Source organism: Procambarus clarkii, chromosome 46, assembly GCF_040958095.1.
Source record: "Procambarus clarkii isolate CNS0578487 chromosome 46, FALCON_Pclarkii_2.0, whole genome shotgun sequence".
NCBI classification, from domain to species: domain Eukaryota; kingdom Metazoa; phylum Arthropoda; class Malacostraca; order Decapoda; family Cambaridae; genus Procambarus; species Procambarus clarkii.
Genome location: NC_091195.1, coordinates 15,798,934 through 15,821,009, shown reverse-complemented (window position 1 = coordinate 15,821,009; position 22,076 = coordinate 15,798,934). Strand labels below are relative to the sequence as shown.

General features: G+C 43.7%; 2 protein-coding genes across 2 annotated transcripts in view; both read right to left on the bottom strand.

Annotated features, from left to right (window-relative positions):
* Positions 1-2,584: 2,584 nt before the first annotated feature.
* On the bottom strand, positions 2,585-3,379 carry LOC138350543 (mucin-1-like). The gene has a single exon (XM_069301553.1). The coding sequence runs from the start codon at positions 3,377-3,379 to the stop codon at positions 2,585-2,587; it is 795 nt and encodes a 264-aa protein (XP_069157654.1).
* A 5,118-nt stretch (positions 3,380-8,497) lies between these two features.
* The window catches only part of fry (Protein furry), a 542,054-nt gene continuing 528,475 nt past the window's right edge, over positions 8,498-22,076 (bottom strand). Inside the window, 4 exon segments of the mRNA XM_069301552.1 lie at positions 8,498-9,119; positions 16,067-16,226; positions 18,576-18,752; positions 20,400-20,534. Of these exon segments, the coding sequence (XP_069157653.1) occupies positions 8,959-9,119; positions 16,067-16,226; positions 18,576-18,752; positions 20,400-20,534 (633 nt within the window). The 3' untranslated portion in view covers positions 8,498-8,958.

Below are 22,076 nucleotides of genomic sequence, written 5' to 3'. Positions count from 1 at the left end.
GGAGATAGTTCACTTGTATCAAACTATCCCAATTAGCTATTGCAGGAAAGTTGCTTGATTCGATAATTGCAAAACGCATTCATCTTCATCTTGCAAAACAAATTATTAAATAATTCTGAAATCTGAAATGACATCTGAAATGTCGGAAATTTGATTCCTGAGCGTGATTTTTGAGCCGAATTCTGACTCTCTGCACCTATTTTCATTTTCAAATTACGACTTTTTATTCCGACAATAGGCCAATTACTGAAAACGGCGATGGGTCACAATTTGCCCAAACCCCCTTCCAGTTTTCAAAATATCTGAAATGTCGGAAATTTGACTCCTGAGCGTGATTTTTGAGCGGAATTCTGACTCTCAGCACCTATTTTCAGTTTCAAATTACGAATTTTTGTACCGAAAATATGCCAATTACTGAAAAGGCCATGGGTCATATTTTGCCCAAACCCCCCCTGCAGTTTTCGAAATATCTGAAATGTCGGAAATTTGACTCCTGAGTATGATTTTTGAGCCGGATATCTGACTCTCTGCACCTATTTTCAGTTTCAAATTACGAATTTTTATACCGACAATATGTCAATTACTGAGCACGGCGATGGGTCATATTTTGTTCAAACCCCCCTGCAGTTTTCAAAATATCTGAAATGTCGGAAATTTGACTCCTGAGCATGATTTTTGAGCCGAATTCTGACTCTCTGCACCTATTTTCAGTTTCAAATTACGAATTTTTATACCAAAAATATGCCAATTACTGAAGACGGCGATGGGTCACATTTTGCCCAAACTCCCCCTGCAGTTTTCAAAATATCTGAAATTTCGGAAATTTGACTCCTGAGCGTGATTTTTTAGACAAATTCTGACCCTCTGCACCTATTTTCGGTTTAAAATTGCGACTTTTTATTCCGAATATATGCCAATTACTGAAAACGGCGATGGTCACATTTTGACCAAACCCCCCCCCCCCTGCAGTTTTCAGAGTATCTGAAATGTCGGAAATTTGACTACTGAGCGTGATTTTTGAGCCGAATTCTGACTCTCTGCACTTATTTGCAGTTTCGAATTACGACTTTTTATACCGAAAATATGCCAATTACAGTAGTAACATCTAGTAGTCTGCTGATTTCATGGGATGAACCATAGATGTGGTTCTTCTCTTGCATGATAGTATGATAATAGATGGAATTACTGGTGTTGATTTCACTTTGCCTCAGATCTACAAGATTTTGTTTTCTAGGTGTTTTCTTGGTGTACTATTGCTCTCAGATTGCGCATGTAACCTTGGATTGCTCACATTCCATGGTTACACTCAACGTACGTCTCCTTTAATGGCAGATTCTTTGGCTAACTTATCAGCTCTATCATGCATTCGGAGTCCAACATGAGATGGAGACCACATGAAATGGACTCTGTTACCATTTTTATGATTTTGTTGTATTTGTGTCTAGCTTCGGACACGAGAATGTTATAGTTATGTCTTAAAGAGTTGAGAGCATTTAAGGATGATAAAGAGTCACTTACAATTAATGTATCGTTTGGAGACCTGTACACATTTCAGTGCAAGAAGCAAGGCAAATGGTTCAGTCTGAAAGGTAGAGGCCCAGTTGTTCATACAGACTCCCCACTCAAAATATAAGTCATCGCCCATTGTCAGGACAACTGCACTTCCAGCTGCACCCGTGGTGTGGTGTAGGGAATCATCAGTGTATATGATTTGAGAGAGAGAATGCTCTGTGGACAGAGCATCAATATGGCTTAAGGCGTTGAGCTTTGCCACAAGACAAAGCTTGGGCTGATCTCTAATTTTCTTCTTGGGTCGAAAGGGAGGGATTAAAATTGGAAAGGGTGTAATCTCCCACGGTGCAGGAAAGTGCCGTTGTTTCTCTTGGTACAAATTATAAACCTAATACATTTTGAGTTCAGTTCCAGTTTTAGTTATCTGTTTGGAACAATGCTGACCTTAAATAATGTCCACTATCATTCAGAGGATGGTTATGGGATTCACTACTGCCCATTAGATGGGTATCAGGCTCACTACCACCCACTGGATTGATATGGGGTCCACTACTGCCTAGAGGATGGGAATATGGCCCAATACTACCCACTGAATGGATATGGGATCAACTACCGCCCACAGGATGGATATGGGGTCCACTACCACCCACAGGGAGGGGATTTGGTTCACTACCACTCATAGGATGGGTATGAAGTTTGCTGTCACCCACAGGATGATTATGAGGTCCACTATACCGCCCACAGAATTAGTATGGGGTCTACTACCACCCACAGAATGGGTATGGGAACCACTATCATCCAAAGGATGGGTATGGGGTCCACTACCACCCACAGGGTGGGTATGGGTTTCACTTCCATCCACAAGATGAGTATATGGGCCACTACCTCCCACAGGATGGCAGGATGGGTATGGGATCCACTACCATCCACAGAATGGGTACTGTATACACAACCACCCACAGGATGGGTATGGGGTCTACTATCGCCATAGGATGGGTATATGGTCCACTATCCCCCACAGCATGAGTATGGAGTTCAATACTGGCCACATGGGTATGGGGACCACTACCATTCACACGATAGGTATGGGGCCACTATCACCAACAGAATGAGTATATGGTTCACTACTGCCTACATGATGGGTATATGGTTCACTACTGCCTACATGATGGGTATATGGTTCACTACTGCCTACATGATGGGTATATGGTTCACTACTGCCTACATGATGGGTATATGGTTCACTACTGCCTACATGATGGGTATATGGTTCACTACTGCCTACATGATGGGTATGGGGGTCACTACTGCCTACATGATGGGTATATGGTTCACTACTGCCTACATGATGGGTATGGGGGTCACTACTGCCTACATGATGGGTATATGGTCCACTACTGCCTACATGATGGGTATGGGGGTCACTACTGCCTACATGATGGGTATATGGTCCACTACTGCCTACATGATGGGTATATGGTTCACTACTGCCTACATGATGGGTATATGGTTCACTACTGCCTACATGATGGGTATGGGGGTCACTACTGCCTACATGATGGGTATATGGTCCACTACTGCCTACATGATGGGTATATGGTTCACTACTGCCTACATGATGGGTATATGGTTCACTACTGCATATATGATGGGTATATGGTTCACTACTGCCTACATGATGGGTATGGGGGTCACTACTGCCTACATGATGGGTATATGGTTCACTACTGCCTACATGATGGGTATGGGGGTCACTACTGCCTACATGATGGGTATATGGTTCACTACTGCCTACATGATGGGTATGGGGGTCACTACTGCCTACATGATGGGTATGGGGGTCACTACTGCCTACATGGTAGTGCATGGTTCACTACTCTGCTCTCCTCTCACTATATTATGCACTAATCTACCCCTATCTTAATTATGGTATCTGTGCATGGGGGTCTACCACTGCAAACCACCTTAAGCCCATTATCACACAGCAAAAATCTGCTATCAGAATAATAACTAACTCTGCTTTCAGACAACACTCAGCTCCATTGTTTAAATCCCTAAACTTGCTAAATATTAACTCCCTCCACACATTCTCTTGTGTCAACTACATTTACAAAACCCTGTTCTCAAATGCAAACCATGCTCTGAAACTCTCCCTGGACAGATGTAATAGGACCCATTATCACCACACCAGAAATAAATATCTCTTTGATATCCCCAGGGTCAAACTTAATCTGTGTAAACACTCTATGCAAATTAAGGGACCTAGTCTATGGAACTCACTCCCTAGTGAATTGAAAAACTGTAAAACTTTTGCCTTATTTAAAAGCAAAACCAAAAAGTACCTAACTTCATCTTCTTAGTTTCCTACACTGAGCTTTAAATTTGCTCTGTACCTAGTGTTACCCAATCTCCTAATTTTTATGTAATATCAAACAACCTTATCATTGTGTTCATTGCTGTCTTCTTATATGTGCTAGCCATATGCTGTATTGTGACTACCAATTTTTGTCAACTACCATTCAAGCTGTCATTGCAACCAATCTTATATTGTTTCTGCTGTATTGTGCCTACCAATTTTTTGTCAACTACCATTCAAGCTGTCATTGCAATCAATCTCAGCTACCTATGTGCTTTAATATACTGTACCTACAATTTTCTCTCATCTTTTTTTCATTTCATGTAATCTGTTACCATTTTTTTGTCTATAACTTTTGCAAGTATTTACCTCCTTAAAATTTTCTTAGATTAAGGACCTGCCCGAAACGCTGCGCGTGCTAGTGGCTTTACAAGACTGTAATTACCATATTTGTATCCTCACATTCCTTATGTACATTCTTGTATATGCATAAATAAATAAATAAATAAATAAACATGATGGGTATATGGTTCACTACTGCCTACATGATGGGTATGGGGGTCACTACTGCCTACATGATGGGTATGGGGGTCACTACTGCCTACATGATGGGTATATGGTTCACTACTGCCTACATGATGGGTATATGGTTCACTACTGCCTACATGATGGGTATATGGTTCACTACTGCAATATAAACAATTGGAACAGACAAGTATGGACTGGAGACACAGATGTACTTAATGCAGAGCAGTGCGGTGGTTAATGACCTACCTGAAATGCTATGCGAGTTAGTGGCTTTGCATGAATGTAAAAATACCAGCCTTATGTAATCTTACCAACCCATTGTATCTTCTTGCAAAAAAAAATTATTATACAGTATTATTATTATTATTATTATTATTATTATTAAACAGCCACTAAGAGATAGGAGAGCCAGAACCGAGGCAAAGCAAAGGGTAATGTAGGGTTAATTTTTTTTTTTTTGCATGGGAGTAGGTTGTTCACAGGTTGTAACCGCAAAACACACAACGCAGAAAATGAGCCCCACTGCTAACGTGGGCAAAGTACGGAGACAATCCGAAGGCTTGGGAGTCGGTCGAGCAGAGCGGGCAAGGACACCAGGAACAAAACAGGTGCCCACCAGAAAGGAAAACAAGAAACCTCAATCTGGGAACACAAGACAGAGACAAGACCACCACCCAAAAGTCCCCACAGAAAGAGACAAGGCAGGATGCAAGTATCAGGCAATAAAGAAGGCAAACAAGAGGCGGTAGAATCCCGCACAGCCACAGTTAAGCACGTAAAAGGTTGTACGCAGTGCCAGAAACCCAGAAAGAACTTCCCCCTTCTCCCCCCCCAAGGCATGGAAAACAGAGAACCATGCACCACAGGGTAACAGAGGCCCAGGTGAGGATAAACACCAGGTCAACCCACCCAGGCCAAGAACACCAAACGAAAGACAAAAACAGACAAGCAGCAACCCTAGCCCGTCACTGAGGGGACACAAACACAATCACAGCAAGGGTGGTGGCCAAAAGAAAAAGGACAGAAACCCAAACAATGCACACCCTCAGGAGCCCAGAAACAAAGAAACACATGTCCAGTGGCAGAGCAGGAAGACAGGAATGCAAGAGGCAGGGAAGAGGTGAGGGCAACAGCAGAAAGTCATAACAAGCTGGGGAGCGCCCCCCATCCCCACCAAGAGAGGGGAAGAGAATGGCTTGAAGAGCCGAAACACCACCCCAGCCGATGCAGGAAGCAGCCAAAAACGGGAAAACCCCAGAAAGCCACATACTTCCACATTCTAGGCCATGTAGACAAAAACCCACCAGGGAAAGCAAACAAGAGGGAGCAACAGAGACATCAGAGAGCCCCAGTGTGAAAATACACAAAAAATACGCACCAACGGACCCCCCACACCCAGTCCTGAAAAGTAAACACGACACTGAGTGCCACCCTGGCAGCCAGGCATGCCAGAGCAGCATGCCTGGCTGTCAGAGCGGCACCTCCACTCCTGCAGCAAGATTACTGTCCAAATGCACAAAAACCCAAGCAGGAGCACAGCGGAGCCCAAGCACACCAAGTAGGCTTCCCCTCAAGCCCCAAAACCCCTCGAGAGAGGCTCCGGGACAGAGCCTACCTCCAGCCTTGAAGAAAAAGGCAGAGTAGAGGAAAAAGTCTCAAAGAAGGGGGGCCTGCTGGGAAAACTCAGAAGCCTCGGCAGGAGGAACAGACTCACAGGCCTCTGTCCCCACATCAAACGGGACAGCCCGAGTCTCATCCCAACCAAACCGGTTCCAACCCCAAATCCTTCAGTCCTTTGGGAGCTGGGCAGCCAGGGGGATGGGATGGGGTGGGGGGGGGGGAAAGAGGAGCCAGGGCAAACCACGCCAACAAAGGAAGGACCATGCCAACATTCTATCATCAAGGCATTGACAGAACCAAGGCCAAAGCAACCAATGCCCCAAAGTCCAGACCCTAATCAGAACGGGGCAGCCCTGGGGCATTCGAGCAGGCGACCAAACCCAACGCATTGCAGCCTAAACCAACCATGCAATGCGACAGCCGCTTGACCCCTAAGATCTCCCGAAGAAGAATGGGTAGCTGGAGAGCAAGCAGGGAACAAGACCAGTACGACTTCGGGTCATATGGCGTCGGAAACCCAACAAGAAGCCTGACGGAGGCATAACACGTGATCCCTACCCTGAGACGGGCAACGAACAACCATCAAACTCCCTCAAGGCGAGATGGGACTTGGATGACACAAATAGCGGTCAACCAAGCCCTAATGGGGGTTTTCAGGGGCCCACAGGGAGGATGTGTCCCTACGGGAAGCCCAGGCACTGGTGCCACCAAAGCCGGTTGTAACCCCGTATGTATCCGGGCAAACTGGCCCCTGTGAGGTGAGCAACCTCTGAAACCCAGAGGACTGCCCTACTGAACCTAGGTAACACTTAATAGGAACCCTGGCATCCCCTCAGCAGGCAAAGAAAACTAAAAGTAGGAACGAGAACCCAGAGGAAGCACCACTACCCAGGGGACCACAAAAAGGCACTGCCACTGCGGTTATGGAAGCTGTGCAACCCAAACAAACCACTCCCTACCCAGGGCCAAACGAAAAGCACCGAGACCTAAGCTGATCCCAAGGGCAAGGCAGAAGGCCAAGCAGCTGCTACCTCTATGGGAATGGGAACCCGAAGGACCCAGAGAAGAGAACACTGAACCCCAAGGTGTGTATTCACAGGATGCCTAGGGAGAGGGAGCCCTAAGTGCATGCAGCACTTGCTACATAACTCCTGGCTACTGCCAACGCACAGCAGGATGAAGCCAATCAGGCAACTGAGACCAGAGCAAACATCCACCCCGTTGAGCTTCAACCGAGAAACTGACTGTCTGGCAACTGGCCTGTTGGCCTGGGACCCACCTCTCCCTTTCCTAGTTGATGGGGGTAGGGGGTCCACGCAAATGACCGCTGTGCGGTGTGACGAAGTATTGTTAGCTTGTTTTTCTTTGGGGAAGTTTCTGTTCAGATTCAGATTAAGACTTTTAGCCTCTGTTCGGTCTCGGGTTGCAATTTTCTTCCAGGAGGGGTCTGTTTTGAAGCGCCTACCTTTCTGGGTGCTCATCCCTGGTTGATGGCAGAAATGAATACTTTCATACGTGAGAGTTTCATAGGCCATTGCTTTCTGCGTCTCTCTGAGAGAACCATGTTCTGGCTAGTGGTCCCCAGTAGGCATGGCAACTCCATATGACTGAAGCCTGTACTAATATTAGCTAAAATCAGTCCAATAGCTCCAGGAAGCCAATGGGGGCTTCCCCACAGAAAGGGGCACATGTTGTTGAATTGCCATAACTTCTTATGCCAAAGACTTCATGAAAGTTTTGGAAAATTAATAAACTGGTAAATGTGGTACAGACTTTACTTAAAACAAGTAATGGATGAACTATTTGTAAAAATCAGATTAAAATAATTAAATGTATGAAAATAAAATAACTGTCAACATGTTCTGGTATACTATACGTACAGTACTCTAATTATTTTAACATTAATTAGGTCACTATAATGTTGGAGCACTTGACAATTTTTGTACATAAAACTTATTATGATCAATAATGCAAACTAAATGATGTTGAAAATACAGTCAGATCACAATACAGTACACAAGTCACATCGAAGCTTAAGATAAATTTAAATGAGATTCTATATCATTTAATCATATACTGGGAGTCCCCCCACTTACAATGTTTCATAAATTGATCTGTAGGAATGTTGGAGTTGCCTTACATACTGGATTTGATAATTATTGAGGAGAGAGGTTCAAGTATATAGATGATATATGTGATATAGATGGCTGTATAGGTAGATAATAACTCCAGCTTTACATTAAATAACTGTGTTCTTTGGTTATGGTTGAATTTATTCGTGCTGAACCCCATTGTGTGTTCTAAAATTCTTTGATGCTGATGTTTATTGTCGGGTGATTTGCTTAGTGCACAATATATGTGTAATCTGGATTAATGTTTCCTCATGTCTTTGAGTGTATTATTATGTCTAGTTTCACTGTTAATATTACAGCTCTTTATCTTTCTTGGCCCTGATTTGCTACCACCACCATTTTTCTCTTAATCAGCCTTTACTAAGCATCTTTTTACTAAAGTATATTTATTATTGATTCCAGGTTCCACATCACTTCTGAGTTACAACAAACAAAAATCAAAGCAAAGGAAACAGTGGCAACTATCGAAACTAGAATCATCCTAAGTCGGGGACCTCCTGTATATATACATACACCGATTAAGTCTAAACATGTCTGTGATGCAGCTAGCAAAGTCCACTATGATAATCACATTGGGTTTGCTTCTGGGCTTCGTGAGATAATACTGTTACAAGACATTTATAACTATGTAGGAGCACTGATAAACAAGAAATCTTAGTTATGTTTTTTGGAATACATAAGATACGTAACATCCAGGGTAAAAACAGCACAAATTTTTCATCAGTCACAATATTGTTATTATGTTTTTAATGTATGGCAGACAATTATTTTGAACTAAGAATTCCAGCCTGGGTAGCAAGAGTTCTGTCTCTAGCATTCTGTTTTACGAATAACCGAGTCCATAGAATCTCTAGTTGGCTTAGGAGCTTGTTCAATCGTTCTCAGAGCTGAGAGTGCACACATGTTGGCCTCTGTTAGACGAAAGCTTGTTTCTCCAAGTTCTGCTTCTGTTCCACACACTGCAATCATACCTGCAAATTGTTGTTTAATGTTTATAATGTTTCAGAATGATAGTGCTACAGCTATTGAAACTATACTCAAAACATCTTGTGCTAAACAATATTTCTATCACCAATACTGAATCTGCAAGGCATAAAATTGCCCATATCCAGATGGTCACAGTTAATAAGACACTGAAAAAATAAATAGTTTGATGTAATTAAACACTTGTGATGGGGCTGTCAATAGCTCCATAAGCTGAGCACTAGCCCAGCCAAGCCTTGGGAAGATGCACCAGGTCTCTGAGACCTGCCTTTGCCTACTGGGAGTCAGGACCAGAATCTTGCTATCTCTACAAGGTGAGAGGAGCTTGTGGATTCGAGATCAATCCAGAACTATTGAGGAAACCCAACAGTAAGCATAATCACACAAAACAAACAACAGTTTGAAGAAAATTAGGTACTGAGGTAAACGATCACTGTCTTCTGTTAAACACCTTTTAAGTGCCACCAGGTGGCAGCCCAAGTCACCTACGGCTCAAGCTTGCCTGCCCTCTCATTCATGAACCACCAGAACTAAGCCACTCCACTCCACTCAAAGGGAAAAAAGAGAACAGGGTGAGGGAGCTACTGAAGACCCAACTAAACAAATAAAAAAGGGCTCTTTAAGTTAACCTTCCCCTTGCTTGAGCTAACCCTCAACCGTGCCTTGACCTGTAACAGAACACGAGGTACCAGACTGCCAAACTTCAACATGGCAATACAAGTGTAGCGAGGCTGACAAACACCCCAAGCAGAGGGAAAGCCAACACCCAGGAACAGATGCCCAAAAGCTGCTCAGTAGTGCTTTTCTTTCTTGACCTGATGCGTAACTTGTTTTCATTTGTATTTGGAATCTGTTGGATGGAGGCCTTCCACGTATGTATTCATGTCTCCTGCCGTGTGCCCTGCTTGCTGGTGCCTAATTGACTACACTAGTACCTTTTTATATTTGTTTAATGTCCTTGAACTTATTTTTTTACATGTTTATTTTCTAGTTTGGTTAATATCTGATTCTGGTCATGGCTCTCGGGAGGCATGAGAGTGTCTCAGAGGCCTGTTGTGATTCCTGAAGGGTTGGGAGCCCCAAGGCTATACTAAAAGCCCTCCTAGAATGAACTTTAACAACTAAGCTCAACTTGTAGAAGAAATATCAACCCAGCAAGAATCACACAGATTATGAAACATACAAAAAACCATCATTGAATGTAATGAAATGTCATTTTCTGTGTGAGTCCTGGAGGCTTCCCGGAGCTATCCATGGCTGATACGTTTAGTCTTAACTTTAACTTAAGACAGGCACCTTTCTGGGTGCCTGTCCCGATCGATGGCAGATATAGAATGCTAGAAAATCACAGGTGCATTTCTATGGGCCATTGCTCCTCGTGCCTCTCTGAGGGGGCCAGATTCTGGCCGTGGTCCCCGGTAGGCCTAGAACTCCATCCACATCGACTGATGTCAAAAGTTAGGACTATCCCTATCAGTCTGGATAGCTCTGGGGAGCCGTAGGAGCTCCCTCCAGAAATGGCATTAACTACAGCTACCCAAGAAATCAAATGAGCCAAAATAACTTAGAGAAAGTTCCTCAAAACACCAAGAAAGATTTAAATTCCTTTTATGCATATGCAAGGAATTAAACTAAGGTAACAACCAGTGTTAAATGTAATGAAACTCCATTTTCTGGGTAGAGCCCCAGAGGCTCACTAGAGTTATTGGACTGATATTGGCTAATATTAGTACAAGGCTTCAGTTGTATGGAGTTGTCATGCCTACCGGGGACCACTAGCCAGAACATAGTCCCCTCAGAGAGGTGCAGGGAGCAATGGCCTATGAAACTTTCATGTATGAAAGCATTCATGTCTGCCGTCGACTGTTGATACGCACCCAGAAAGGTAGGCACTTTAAAACAGACGCCTCCTGGTAGAAGAAATGCAACCTGAGACCAAACAGAGGCTAGAAACTCCCCCAAAGAAAAACAAGCTAACAAGCATCATGTCATCACACCTGCGCTGCTCATTCGCGCCAACTACCAGCCCCCCCTTCCCCTCAGGGAAGGGGAAAGGGGGTTCCAGCCCACGTAGGCCAGGGAGCCTCCCAGGCTCTACCCAGAAAATGGAATTTCATTACATTCAACGTTGGTTTTCTGTGGGGAAGCCTTGTCGGCTCCCTGGAGCTAACTACCCAAAGAGCAGAAATAGAGAGGGACTTACTGGGGAGGCGGCTGCCCAGCACCACTTACAACAAAGATGAGACAACTGTCTGCAACCGCATACTCAAGGCGACACAAGATTGCTGAGGGTCTGGCACATTAACAAGATATTAGGCATCCTGGACCCTGATTGATCTCCAAACACCCCCCACCCCAACCCGAATGTCTGCCCGAGACATATTGCCAAACACAGTAGCCCAAGCCGCGAACTTACAAATATCATGGGCACGAGGGTAGACCGCAGGCTGGCTAGACTTAATAACCCTGCAGACGACCTGGGAGATCCAAGCTCTGGAACAGGGACTGAGAGAAACTGGATCAACCCAAAGCGCATCCCCGGGCCACAGAAGCCGAGGCACGTAGATAACGGCGAAGAGCCACAACCGGACACAACACATGATGCACCCCCGTCCTGACCAACCAGGCATTAATGACCCAAGGACCCCTCCGGAAACCATCTGTCTTGTTCTTCACCAGAAAAGAAGGAGAAAGCTGCAACTGAACAAACTGACTACCAGGACCAAAAGAGCAGAAACCTCTGTGCCGGAGGAAAGCGTGAACCTTACTTTGAGGTTACCTTGAGGTGCTTCCGGGGCTTAGTGTCCCCGCGGCCCGGTCGTCGACCAGGCCTCCTGGTTGCTGGACTGATCAACCAGGCTGTTAGACGCGGCTGCTCGGAGCCTGACTTACGAGTCACAGCCTGGTTGATCAGGCATCCTTTGGAGGTGCTTATCCAGTTCTCTCTTGAACACTGTGAGGGGTCGGCCAGTTATGCCCCTTATGTGTAGTGGAAGCGTGTTGAACAGTATCGGGCCTCTGATGTTGATAGAGTTCTCTCTCAGAGTACCTGTTGCACCTCTGTTTTTCAACGGGGGTATTCTGCACATCCTGCCATGCCTCTTGGTCTCATGTGATGTTATTTCTGTGTGCAGGTTTGGGACCAGCCCCTCTAACATTTTCCACGTGTAAATTATTATGTATCTCTCCCGCCTGCGTTCAAGGGAGTACAGATTTAGGCTCTTTAGTTGGTCCCAGTAATTTAGATGTTTTACTGAGTGGATTCTAGCAGTAACGGATCTCTGCACGCTCTCCAGGTCAGCAATTTCTCCAGCTTTGAAAGGGGCTGTCATTGTGCAGCAGTACTCCACTCTAGAGAGCACAAGCATTTTGAAAAGTATCATCATTGGTATAGCATCTCTAGTGTGAAAAGTACTTGTTATCCAACCTGTCATTTTTCTTGCAGTTGTGACGGCTACTTTATTGTGTTCTTTAAAGGTAAGGTCTTCCAACATGAGTACACCCAGATCCTTTACATTGCCTTTTCGTTCTATGTTATGATTTGCCCGAGTTTTGTATGTGGTTTCTGTTTTTATATTTTCAATTTTTCCGTAGCGCATGAGCTGGAACTTATCCTCGTTAAACACCATATTATTTTCTGTAGCCCAGAGAAAGACCTGATTGGAGGTTTGCCGTGTCCTCTATGTTGCCAACTCTCATGAAAATCCTAGTGTCATCTGCAAAGGATGATACAGTGCTATAGGTTGTGTTCTTGTCTATGTCCAATATGAGGATGAGAAAAAGTACTGGAGCAAGCACAGTACCCTGGGGGACTGAGCTCTTCACAGGTTGATGGGCTGGATTTTATTTTGTTGACTATTACACATTGGGTTCTGTTAGTCAGGAAATTGTAGATCCATCTGCTTATTCTCCCGGTAATTCCTTTTGAACGCATTTTATGTGCAATAACACCATGGTCACATTTATCAAAAGCTTTTGTGAAATCTGTGTAAATTACATCAGCGTTTTGTTTGTCTTCCATAGCATCTAATGCCATATCATAGTGGTCCAGCAACTGCGACAGGCAAGAGCGCCCTGTTCCGAAACCATGTTGTCCGGGGTTATGGAGATGCTGTGATTCCATGTATTTTGTGATCTTACTTCTTAGCACTCTCTCAAAAATTTTTATGATGTGTGATGTTAGTGCTATCGGTCTGTAATTTTTTGCCTCTGCCTTATTTCCTCCTTTATGGAGTGGTGCTATCTTTGCTGTTTTTAGTATGTCAGAGATAACGCCAGTATCTAGGCTTTGTCTCCACAGAATGTGAAGGGCCTGGGATAGTGGTTTTTTACAGTTCTTGATGAATATGGAGTTCCAAGAATCCGGGCCTGGTGCAGAGTGCATAGGCATACTGTTTATGGCTTCATCAAAATCTAGTGGGGATAGGGCGACGTCTGATATATGATTTGATGTTGGTATCATATCCATGAAAAACTCGTTTGGGTTATCAATCTTTAGTGCATTTAATGGCTCGCTGAAAACAGAGTCGTACTGCTTCCTCAGTAACTCGCTCATTTCTTTGTTGTCATCGGTGAAAGTTCCATCTCCCTTTCGCAGGGGTCCGATACTAGATGTGGTTTTTGATCTTGATTTTGCATAGGAGAAAAAATATTTTGAATTTCTCTCTATTTCACTGATGGCCTTTTGCTCTCTTTGCCTCTCCTGGGTTTTGTATGATTCTTGTAGCTTGAGTTCAATTGTTTCTATTTCTCGACCTAACCTTCTTCGCCGTTCTTGAGATAGGGTGCGACTCTCAAGTTGTTCCGCGATTCGTTTTCTTCGCCTATATAGGGAACGACGTTCCCGTTCCAATCTGCATCTCTCTCTTTTTTCTTAGGGGTATGCGGTTTGAACATATTTCTAGTGCTACTGAGCTTATTTTTTCCAGGCACTGGTTCAGGTTTGCATTTTCTAGCTGTTCTTCCCAGTTTATTTCTGTGAAGTCCTGGTTTATTTGCTCCCAGTTTATCTGTTTATTATTGAAGTTGAATTTGCTGAAATCTCCTCCACCGGGAATCTGGACTGGTTTTGAAGGTCCATTCCCCATGGTTGTCAGAACTTCAATTAAGTTGTGATCTGAGTAACAGGTATTTGTAATCATTATGTTCCCGATCAACTCATCATTATTAGTGAAAATGAGGTCCAGCGTGTTCTCCTTCCTAGTTGGTGCTACTATTTGCTGGTTTAAGGCAAACCTATCGCACATCCGTAGCAGGTCATTTGCATGTGCCTGTTCATTTAGGCTACTTCCTGGTATTCTTTCTGATATTACTGTATTAGCCAGGTGCTTCCATTTCACGTGCCGTATGTTGAAGTCCCCAAGCAGGATGATGTTCAGGGCTGGATTTGTGAGGTTTTCCAAGCGGTGTTCTATTTTCATTAGTTGGTCTTTAAACTGCTGAGGGTTTGCTTCCGGTGACTTATATACAAGCTCATATATGAAGCAATTATATACAAGCTTATATGAAGCTCACGAAAGAGACGGCCGTGGAAAACGCCCCAGGTTCAGACATCGAGCAAGCAGCGCCTGAAACTTAGGCTGGGCCAGCCAAGGAGCCACAAGGACTACTCTCCCGTGGAAGGACTCCAACTGAGCCAGAATCCGAAACAACAGCTGGACCGAGGGAAAGAGGTACAGGTAACCCCACCTTGACCAGTCCTTCTGAAAGGCATCCACCGCAAAAGCCTTGCAGTCGGGGAAGGGCGCCACATATATCGGGAGACGCCGTGACCACGCCGAAGTGAAAAGATCCACTTCCGGGAATCCATACGTCCGGAAGAGTCAACGGAAGGAGTCAGCATCGACCGTCCATTCCATGGACAGGGAAATGAACAGAGACAGGCTGTCCACCAGGACATTGGAAACTCCCCTAAATATGTACTGCACGGAAAGCCAAACCCTGAGAAACCGGCAGACGAGCCACCTGAAGTGACCAGTCCCAAAGAGGCAAGGACCGAAGAGAACCCCTGCAGTTCAAGCAATGAACCACTGGAGAACAGTCCGAATAAAGCCGGATGGTTGAACCCCGAGTGACCCAAACCCTCTAAAGCAACAGCCAAACTGCCGCAAACTCCCGCACCGTGCTGTGAGCCTGACGGAAGGACGGACCCCACTGCCCCTGGCCAGCCTGGTGAGCACTGGTCACAAAGCTGATGGCCACCGTCAACGCACAGCAGGAGCACCAGCAGGGTGAAGTCAATCAGACAACCAAGACCAGAGCAGACTTCCACCCTGTTTAGCGTCAGCCAACATACTGACGGTCCAGAATGAACAAATCCACAAGGGCCGTGAACCACAAGAGTTCGAACCTACATCCAGGATGATCCCAGACGCACTTTAACCTATCTTGGACGTAGGTTCGAACCCTCATCACGGCTCTTGTGGATTTGTTCATTTGATATATCACACTATTGTGATTTCTGTGAGTATAGGGTATATAACAAATAGTTTTAAAGACTTATGTTAATTATATTCAGTAATTCTTATCTTGCATATAACTAATACTTTTGGATGTACCAAAACTCCAATAGTATATCTTAAGAGCAGTTTACAGAGAGTTATTTGACTTTGCATTTTCGATGACACAACACCTTTTAGGCTTATGGAGGTTAGTCGAGCCAAGGGAAGGCTGACCATGCAGTCACCCAATCAGTTACTAGCCAGACTCAGTAGTGTTTAACCAATTGGCCAAGTGACACAAGTGTCATTATTATACTTATGGCTAAATCTAAATCTTGCTTAATACCAATTATTTTCAATGTTGTATATATTAATAGATCAGTTAAACTGTGCTAAAGTTATTGATCTAGACATAAAAATCAGTCATTTAAAATTATATAACAAAAATCTCAAAAGCCAGAAAACATGAATGACAAAATTAAGTAATGAATTACCTGGTTTCTTGTCAGCAAGATATGCACAGTACGTGTTGAGGATAACTGTTATGTCATCAAGAGTATGGGAGGGGCACGCTTCGTGATGCCATAGAGCACGATACTGCCGAACAAACTGTACTGCTCCCACCCACCTCTGGTCCGCTACAAGTTGCAACAACTGTGGGATAAAATGTGATCGATAAAGTTGCTGCTGCATAGAATAATGTATTTTTAAACTGGAAGAATTATTTGCAAATGGTTTCAATATTTTAGAACCTGTCACAGGGTCATCCATGACAGAGAGAGAGAGAGAGAGAATGCACTAATATCCCAGACTAGGCCCAACCAAGTCCAAACCTGAGACGGCACCATAAAGCTAAAGTGGGCCAACTGGGTTAGGATCAAATTTCTGTCCAGCAAACTAGATGAATGACTGGGTGCACAAACTAATCAGACGTCGTGTTAGGCCAGAACTTAGATCCACAGTACACAAAGGAGTTGAAAGACCATGCAAGCAGTCTGGTGAAGATTCACAGAGCAAATTTCAGGCCAAACAGCAGAGCCTGAAAGTGGTATGAGAAATGTCCCACTCTGAACCCCTAACCAATTCATAAATTCTGCTTGGATAGGAATGCACCAAAAGGTGTCACAAATTTTTTATTCACAAACTTAAGCACACAAAATGTGCTTCTACTCTATTCTAAACGAGAGAGATTACATTACAAATTATAAGTCAAAAGCTACCTATGAGTTCATCTCATACTGTATACCTATCACACAAGATGGTTAAGCATACATAGAATCACAAGATATGATATCAAATAGTCTACTAGTCTGCACAAGCAAACTCTGACCTCATAACATTTAGTCTATAATCATTTATAACAGAGCATAATCATTTATAAATCAGATCGTCCCCACTAAAGGATCTTCTGCTTATACTTGTGCCACATCAAATAAAATCATTTTAATAATAAAATCCAGAATGAGTTGGATTCCTGTAGTACAGTTGGGTTCGTTCTCGATTCACAATCGAGAATTCCGGTTCGAATCCCGGGTGGGACAGAAATGGTTGGGCGCATTTCCTATCACCTAATGGGACTATTCATTTAGCAGTAAGTAGGTACCCAGGAGTTAGTCAGCTAGATATGGGGTTGCATCCTTGGCAGGGTCAATAAATGAACCTTGGGGGGGAAGGGGGACCTCAATATAAGTCTAATGTGTATGAATACACTCTGGCTGCCTGTCCCCCATCGCAATGAATTTTGAAAATTTGATGTTACTGATCTCTTATTCCCTGCACCACCAGGTTTAGTCAGACATCACCTATGCTGGCAGAGTTTAAATGAACCCTGTGCCAGTGCTCTAGGCACTTTGCTTCTTGTAACCACTTAGGACTGTCAATCCTCCGGTCCTTGCACTGCTGCTCACAGAGATGGTCCAAATAAAGCAATTTCAGACAACAATGTCACAATGTCTAGTGGATGTTTTGTGATATCTGTACATATCTAGGATCCTGGTAGTACAGTCGGGGTTATTCTCGACGCACAATTGAAAATTCTGAGTTCGAATCTCGGGCGGGACAGAAATGGTTGGGGATATTTTCTTTCGCCTAATGCTTCTGTTCACCTAGCAGTGAATAGGTACTCAGGAGTTAATCAGCTTGTTGTGGGGGTTGCATCCTGGGTGGGGTCAGTAATTCGGCCTTGGGGTTTGGGGGGGGATCTCGATAAAAAAAAAAGAGAAAATGTGTATGAATGCACACTGGCTTCCTGTACCCCGACACAATGACATTATTATTAATTATATTGTTTTTTGTATATTAAAACATATCATAATTCTTTATACTAGTATATTTTGCCATTTGAGTGACTGTGATTACTATTCTGTCAGTCCTAGTTTCTAGAATATGTGCAGTTTTGACAAGAGAGTGGTGGGAAAACCTAGGTTTATCATATGCAGCTTTAGCTGCCCTGCCTGTATCATCATCCTGTACAATGCCTATCTGAAATGGTATCTATATGGTAGAGATTCTGAAACTTTTGCCTTGTGTATCAATTACCATATATTCTTTATCATGGATCTTACAACATTTCTAGTATTTATTTTGCATGGAACCCCCAACAAAAGAAGGGGTCATAAATGGAGCATGGAGTAAAGGTACAAAAGGGGTGACCGAGCCCAATCAGGCAACAGGAAGAAACAATGGAGTGAAAACACAGTGCAATTCCCAGCATAGCTACAAAAAAGTAGAGGCGTGAACCAAACTTGGTGGAGAACATGTCTCCACCCCACACATGTCTCCACCCCACTGCCCAGGACCTGAGCAGTTGAGGCAGGTGCTAAATTAAGTGGGGAGTAGCCTTTGCCTAACTGACCAAGACAGAACTAGAGGCACAGGAGTGTGCCCAAGAGACATTGTCTTAAAATCTTCCAATATTTTCATGTTTGTAAATAAATAAACTTCAAATGATATTCAAATGTAAACAGAGATGTTGTACCCTTAAAAACTGCATTAAGGAATTACCTGAAGGTCAGCTTCAGGTTGTGAGGTTGGCTGTGGCACTGGAAGTTCTAATGATTGGGAACCTAATGAGGAAGAGCTAACTGGAGATCCACCTTCAGTTTGACTTGTACTGCTCTCGCAGGCACTTCCTACTTCACTCTCTTCTCCGCCAACACTCTCACATTCTCCCTCTTCTCCCTGAGTTGAAAATATACATTCTTGTTAAATTGGTATGGATGTAATTAACATTTACACTAAAATTTACATCAAGTAGTGAAAATTGTTAAAGTTGCAGAAACGATGCTGCTGCAATACAGAACAAATTTCAATACCTACAGCAACGATGAACATCACATACTAAATTCTACCTCATCAATTCTTATTGGGTTTAGGAATTAGGTTTGATAAGACAGCGCCATATTCCCTGTATGTTACAGGTGGCGGCATCTATAATGGTGAGAGTTCCGTAATACAGTGAACCGTGTCTTTGAATCACAATCCAGGATCCCAGAGTCGATTCCCCGGGTGGGATAGAAATAGTTGGGCTCGTTTCTTTTCACTTAATGCCTCTATTCACCCAGCAGTAAATAGGTACCCAGGAGTTAGACAACTATTGTGGTTTGTATCCTGGGAAAGGTCAACAGTTGGCCTAGGGAGGTATTGATATAAGCTTATAAGCTTTCTTGTCCCTCTACAATGGGAATTATAAAAGGAGTGCTTAGGGAGCCGGTCGGCCAAGCGTACAGCATGCTGGACTTGTGATCCTGTGGTCCCGGGTTCGATCCCGGGCGCCAGCGAGAAACAATGGGCAGAGTTTCTTTCACCCTATGCCCCTGTTACCTAGCAGTAAAATAGGTACCTGGGTGTTAGTCAGCTGTCACGGGCTGCTTCCTGGGGGTAGAGGCCTGGTCGAGGACTGGGCCGCGGGGACACTAAAGCCCCGAAATCATCTCAAGATCTCAAGAAGAAGAGTGTGTGTGGTAAGATTGTCTATATAAAAATTCAAACTTTAATGGTAAATTTGAAGTTATCACTTGGTTAAGGCTCTTAGTCAGAGGGACAAGAAGTTCCTTGAGGTCTCAAGCTGGCACAGATTAGGGGCCAGATTCATGAAGGAGAATCAGAAGCAAGCACTTACGAACCTGTCCATCTTTTCTCAATCTTTGGCACATTGTTTACAATTATTAAACAGTTAATGAGCTCCGAAGCACCAGGAGATTGTTTATAACAATACAACAGTTGATTGAGAAGTTTTCATACTTGTAAACTGTTTAATAAATGTAACCATAGTCGTCAAAGATTGAGGAAAGATGGACACGTTCGTAAGTACTGCATAACTGCTTTGTGAATCCGGATCTAGGACCTTTGGAAAGTTGCAGAAAATAGTGGCAAAGGAGTAAGCTTCTCTGGGAAAAATGAGAAGGAAGAAAAACTGGAAAGTTGCACTAAATTCTGTAGGTCGGAACTTTGTACTTCCTTCAACCTGTTTCTCATTTAAAATGTTTACTAATGCACCTCTTAATATTTCTCATAAATAATATTTACTTCTTAGATGTAGGCATACAAGCACATGCCTCACTGAAATATCAGAACTTCAGAAATGTCTCCAGTGTTTTAGAGCATTCCAAGAAAAAGTTTTTCCTAAGATAAGGCTAATTCCCATTGAGAACAACACATCAAAGATGCACTAAAAACTTAGTACCAGGAAAATTTTGTACCTGGAAAATGAAAACACTGTCTAAGCTTTTATTACCCTTCGTGCAGGCCTAACCTAAAAATAATAAAATGCTAATACTATAATTCATGTAATAGATTAATTGAAATAGGAGGGATTGTTAAACTTACCTCTGGCAGTTCTCGCTCAGGTGGGAGAGACACTGAGCTTTGTGTTGGTGTGGTGGGAGGTGTGGCGTCCAACTGTTCCACAGCAGCTACAAGCTTTCCTTGCAGTGTGCTCAGCTCAACACTGTGGTCACTTGCCTAAATATAAACAAATATGGAATTATCTGTATCACACAACCTTATGCAGTCATGAGAACATATTAACAGTCCCCAGTAAGGTTAGGAAATATGCTGTACACAAATATTTATCACAGCAATTAATAAACTTGAAAAAGAAGATACTGAAGCAAAGATGAAACAATCAATATATGAAAACTGTAGCATCAGAATTATGTACTGTACTTCAATTTATTTTTGAAACAAAAGGATTGTTGTTTATTTTCAATGAACCCTGTCTGCCACTGTGGTTTTCACTCTTCCATTCCATAAACCTGAATTAGTGTCAAGCCCCAATACTTCCTTCACATTCTAATGGTACTAATTAGCATTACCCACTTTCAAATGCTGAAATATATATCAACATTTCAATACTCAGCAATGCCATGCAAAAACCTTGCACAATATACAACTTTTGTGTGCATCTATACTCGAAAACATTCATTACAAAAAAATTTGAATTGCTTTAGAATTATGAAATCATGATACGTATTTCAGTCTGTGCTTAGTGAGTGGGTGAACTGGGAGAAATCAGTGCACAGTGGCCAGGAATGCAAGGGTTAACAAACCAGTGTCGAATGTAATGAAACACCATTTTCTGGGGGGGGGGGGAAGACCCGTCGGCTCCCTGGAGCTATCCCAGGCTGATATGCTAATGTCAGACTTTGGCATCAGTCATGTGTATGGAGTTCTTAGACCTACCGGGGACCACGAGCCAGAACCTGGCCCCCTCAGAGAGGCAAGGGGAGCAATGGCCTATAGAAACCCCGTGTGGTTGGAAGCATTCTATGTCTGCCATCGACCGGGTCAAGCATCCAGAAAGGTAAGCATCCCAAAACAAACCCCTATTCTGGTTAAAATTGCTACCAAAAGCCAAACTAGTGGATAGAACTCCCCAACAGAAAACAAGAAAACTAGTATGACAGATACAGAAGCTGTGGCGCGCCAATAACGGCGGAAAGCCACAACCGGGCACAAAAACACGATGCACTCCCGGCCAAACCCACAAGGCATCAACAAACCAGGGACCCCTCCGGAAAGCAGCAGTCTCATTCTTCGCCAGAAAAGGAGAAGGCCGCAGAGGAACAAAATGATCGCCCCGACCAAAGGAGCAGGAACCAGAACCTAAACCCGGCAATAGGAGAGCCAAAAGGCACAAACAAAACACACAACCTGTAGGACAAAAGGAAGCTGAGGAACGAAGAAGGCAGGCAGCAAACGAGAACAAAGGGACAGGACCAACACCAAAAGCCGCTGGACATGTGCCACATGCCACCGGGAGACCGAAGATCCAGAGGGGACATGACCACCACAAGTAAAATCCCCAGAGGAAACGACAGGGCAGATAAATACAAGCCAAGGAACACATGGGGCACACGTAATGGGGGAAACACGCTGAACTGAACGCCCAAATGAGCCGTATAAAAGATAGAAGAAGCATACCAGTGTCAGAGTAGGAGACAATAGGAATGCATGAGGATGGGATGTGGCGGAGGCCAACACTCACACCCAGCATCAAGTGCA

What these genes read in the sequence shown, in the direction of transcription:
- LOC138350543 (XM_069301553.1), bottom strand. Translation starts at nt 3,379, where the DNA reads ATGCACTACCATGTAGGCAGTAGTGACCCCCATACCCATCATGTAGGC.